This window comes from Nestor notabilis, unplaced genomic scaffold (genome assembly GCF_000696875.1).
Source record: "Nestor notabilis isolate BGI_N333 unplaced genomic scaffold, ASM69687v1 scaffold30025, whole genome shotgun sequence".
NCBI lineage: Eukaryota > Metazoa > Chordata > Aves > Psittaciformes > Psittacidae > Nestor > Nestor notabilis.
This window is the reverse complement of record NW_009931053.1, coordinates 11,094-15,226: the sequence shown is the minus strand read 5'-3', so window position 1 is coordinate 15,226 and position 4,133 is coordinate 11,094. Positions and strand designations below refer to the sequence as shown.

General features: G+C 38.3%; 1 protein-coding gene across 1 annotated transcript; it reads right to left on the bottom strand.

Moving 5' to 3' along the window:
- Window positions 1–2,567: 2,567 nt before the first annotated feature.
- On the bottom strand, window positions 2,568–3,446 carry STX11 (syntaxin 11). Its single transcript, XM_010015702.1, has one exon. The coding sequence runs from the start codon at window positions 3,444–3,446 to the stop codon at window positions 2,568–2,570; it is 879 nt and encodes a 292-aa protein (XP_010014004.1).
- Window positions 3,447–4,133: the final 687 nt, after the last annotated feature.

Sequence of the window (4,133 nt, the reverse complement as noted above, 5' to 3'; positions counted from 1 at the left end):
CTTTCCCTGTGCCTCAAATAAGAGTAAAGATTTGAATGTAAGCTTTGCATATCTACTAATGAAATCATCAAGATCTCTCAGAACTGCCAGAATAAATTTTATTTTTTCTTGCAGTAAAGAATCATTCTAGAATGTATGAAACTCATTTTATAGGAAAAATTATGGTAAGTCTATCTCAATATGCAACACGTTTGATTTATTGTGGCAACAAATATTGGGAGGGCTTTTTTTAGGCATTGCTTAATCTCCTTTCACCAACTCAAGAGATCAGTCCAGCAGCTTTTAAGCTAAACTTTCACAATGCAAGAAACTGCTGAGGTGCTGATTCAACGTACAACAGTCTGCACTTTCAGATTTTCTTATTAAATCTTTTATTCCATGTGTAGACATACATATGTGCAAAAAAGAAACCAACCAAAAAATATATGTACACATTTTTATCAAAAGCATTGGTGAGTGCTAAGAACATGTAGACAAAATGAAATACATATTTCATTCTTCACTGATGCATGCCCACATGCTGACCCTTGGAGGTTTAGGGTATTTCTGTACAAATGCACAGTTCCATTGACTTGAATGGCGATACCTACAGCGTAAATGACTTTGTCTTCTTGAGTAGCACCAAAGCTACTGGTAATGGTGCCAGCTCAACAACCTCCTTTCTCCCACTTCAAGTTTGAACATGGGGTTGTTGGAGAGGTCCTCAGGCAAGCACAATACTGATATCATCAGGACATCACTGGTTATCAAAATATCTTCTAGTTTAGAAGATTGGCATTCCTCACTCTTCCATGTTACCACAGACAGGTACCTCAGCAAAAAAAAACTTTCAATTCCTGAGAAGAGTTCTTAATTTGTGTAAAAAATCCCATCTGGCTAAGAAGCATTTCCCACTAGGGTATGAAAGCATGGAAGTTGAATTTATTTTGCTGCTTTGTTATGCCAATATAAACAGTATGAAATGCTTGGGTGTTTTTTCACATATAAAATTAGTGTTCAAAAGACCAGAAGAGAAAAGTTTCATTGTGATTGGTGCAGGGAGATGGCTATGCACATCTCCCGAGGAAAACTCCCAAATACAAAATATTTGAAATGTTTAAATATATTTATTAAAATAGGCACAAATAGGATCAGCAGTTTAAAAAAATATCACTAACTTCTGAAAAAAAAAGTCCTGCATTAATTGAAAGGACAGCAATAGATCACAGTGTATCAGGAAGCCACCTAGAAATAAAATAGTTGGAAAACCTCCAGAAGTAGGAGCTATAATCACTCACCAGACTTTATGAATACATGTTTCACTGACAACTCTCAGTGGTTTCCAGGGCTGCAAATTTTGTATTCCCTCCTCATATTCCAAACTTAGTGTGGACAGAGTCCCTTTACACAAAAGGAAAGATTACTTTCAAGTTTGAAAAGAGCACTGAAATGACGTTAAAATGTTGTTTTCTGTCTTCTTCGGGTGTTTGGAAGAAATATGTCTACTTTCTTTCCCAGGTGGAGATTTCCTAACAATGGGAGAAAAGTCACAGTTTTTGTACAGTAAAATTGCATGTTAATAAATTTAATCCTTCATATTATTAAAAATAGATATAAAAAAATCTACGTTAATTCTTGTAAAAAAATAGAAGTCTGTTGACAGGATAATCCTTCCACTAAAATTGCTTGTGTGTATGTGCCAACACAGGAAACCCTAAAATGCTTTCTCGATTCCCCAACAGTTGTCTTCTCGTGTGTGCTGCTGCAGAAGGCCACTGCATGCCTCTCTTCTGGCAGAAGTGTTTATTGGCAGAAGAATGTATTAGAAGCATAAAAGCATGGCAGTTTTGAAACTGAGAGTACAAACAGTGGCTCAAGTTGAAAGCCAGTGAGATGCCTCAGTCTTGCAGTGTTTCTAGCCACTTTGACAAAGTTGTGGATACTCAAAATCGAGAAAAGCAATCACTTGCACACAAACAGAGCAAAACATGCATACTATCATTTAAGGTGCAGTTACTTCTGTTAAGATTTGTGACAGCTGGAAATCAAGTTGAAATAGTAACTAGTTTTATGTCCTGCTCCTGCTAACGGGCTTGGTATATTCTCAAATGAACAGAGCAAAAATCTGTTCAAGTATTTGCATTAGGCAGCCTCCAAACTACTTAAAACTGAAACCTGATTCTGTGGTGTATTGTGTCTCCCCAGGCGGTAAGGCTGCACCACCTGCAGAGTCACTTGGACAAATAAGAATAAAGTTACTTCTTGAAATTTCTCATCTTCCCTAGGCTGAGTTATCAGCCCATCATTCATTCCTGTTTCTTGCCTATCTGAAACAAGTATCACTGCAGAGATCTTCTTGCACCTCTAGTTACAGCAACAGAGTACATTTCAATTAAAAGCAGATTAAAACCAGTTTTATCAACATTTCTAGGAGGCCTCAAATAGAACAGCCTTCAGCACATTTAGGAAAAAAATGATGAACAAAATCAACTGCAAAATAGTCCCTCATTTCTAAGGGTTGTCATTAGAAAAAAGTCACTAGAATGAATGCCTGATTTTGAAGATATTCAAGTCAGTATGTGATAGCTTCAGTGGGACAGTCGTCTTCTGCAACAGGATAAGCAGCAGCAGAGGATTGTTCTGAGGGGGTGTTTTCTTCTGTATTCCAAAGCTTTTTTCACTTGCTCTTTAGCTTCTCCTACATAGTCCTCAACATTTTGCATATTTATCTCAATGACATCGAAGGTGTCTGCCTGTTCCTCCACTAGTAGGGCCACCTGCAGAAACAGCTCATGAACTTCCTTGATGCGACCTTCTAACTTCACAAGCTCTTTATGACGTGTTTCTATCTCATTCAAGGCTGAACGAGCTCCCTTAACTTCTGACAAGAGATTCTCAGAGAAGACATCCCACTTGCCTTGCTCAATCATCTCCTCAATCTGGTTGCCAGAAACATCTTTGCCCATGATCTCTAGCTGCCGCTGAATTCGAATCTTGCAGTTCTCTCGTTGGTTCATCTCTGCTGCATTGTATTCAAACATGGCTTTCTGAAATGAGTGCATGAGGTCAACGTAGTGGTTCTTCGCTACCCTGGCAATAACAGACATGGGCCCATATTTTGTTACTGCATCTTCGCAGAAATCTCTCATTATCTGGAGTTTCCTGTGGATACTTTCCCCGCGGGCCTTGATGTCTCTCGCAATACAATTAGTATCTCGTTTGATGCTACTAATACGGCGCATGGAAGTAAGGAAGCGGTTGTTTTGCTTTCTGAGCCGCTTGACATCCTCTTTTAGGTAGTGATTTTCTGTACGGATGTTCTGTATGTCATTATGAAGAACTTCCAAGGCATAATCAGTCTCATAAAACAGAACATCGTGGGGTGGATTTTCATCATCCTCACTTTCAATAAACTGTTGGTTGTGTAATCTGGCTAATTCATGCAGCTCGGTTAGCCGGTCTTTCATCCTGCCTGTAAATAGAGGAACAGAAGGAAAGAAGTTTAAAGTAAATAAAATATTGGTTTGCAGGTGTTGGAAGTTCATAACTAGTAACTACATCATAGAATATTTTGAGCTGGAAGGGACCCATAAGAATCATAGATAACATAACTACATCAAAGGTAACCCAAAATACCAATTTTTAATTTGTTCACTGTATTTTTTACAATGATGGATCTCAGATCCAAAACACTGGTGCTAGAACACTCTTCTAGAAACTACAAAACTTAGAATCCAAAATAGTTCAAGAGATAAGACAACAAATCCTGAAGACAAATCCAAAAGAACAGTCCCCCAAATGCCAGTATCTCACTTGGAGGAAAACAAACTAACTCTTGAGCAAATGATAGAAAGCCTTCAGCTACCAGTATGTATAGATGTGTTATTAAGTGAATGTTTCCCACTGCTGCTCACTAGAGAAATCTGCTCTAGATCTTGACCCTTCATTGTATCAACTGCCCCAAATGTCACAGGTCCTGTCATTCTAAGTTTGCTTTTCCTGAGGAAAGACTAGGAAGCCTCTCAGAACCACAAATGGCATTTACTGGTACCATTGGGAAAGAAAAGTTTTGAGAAATGGTGTGGAAAGTATCAAGATAGGATTAAAAAAAAAAGAGAGAGAAAGGAAAGGCGCATTTAGGGTCTCCAGATGCA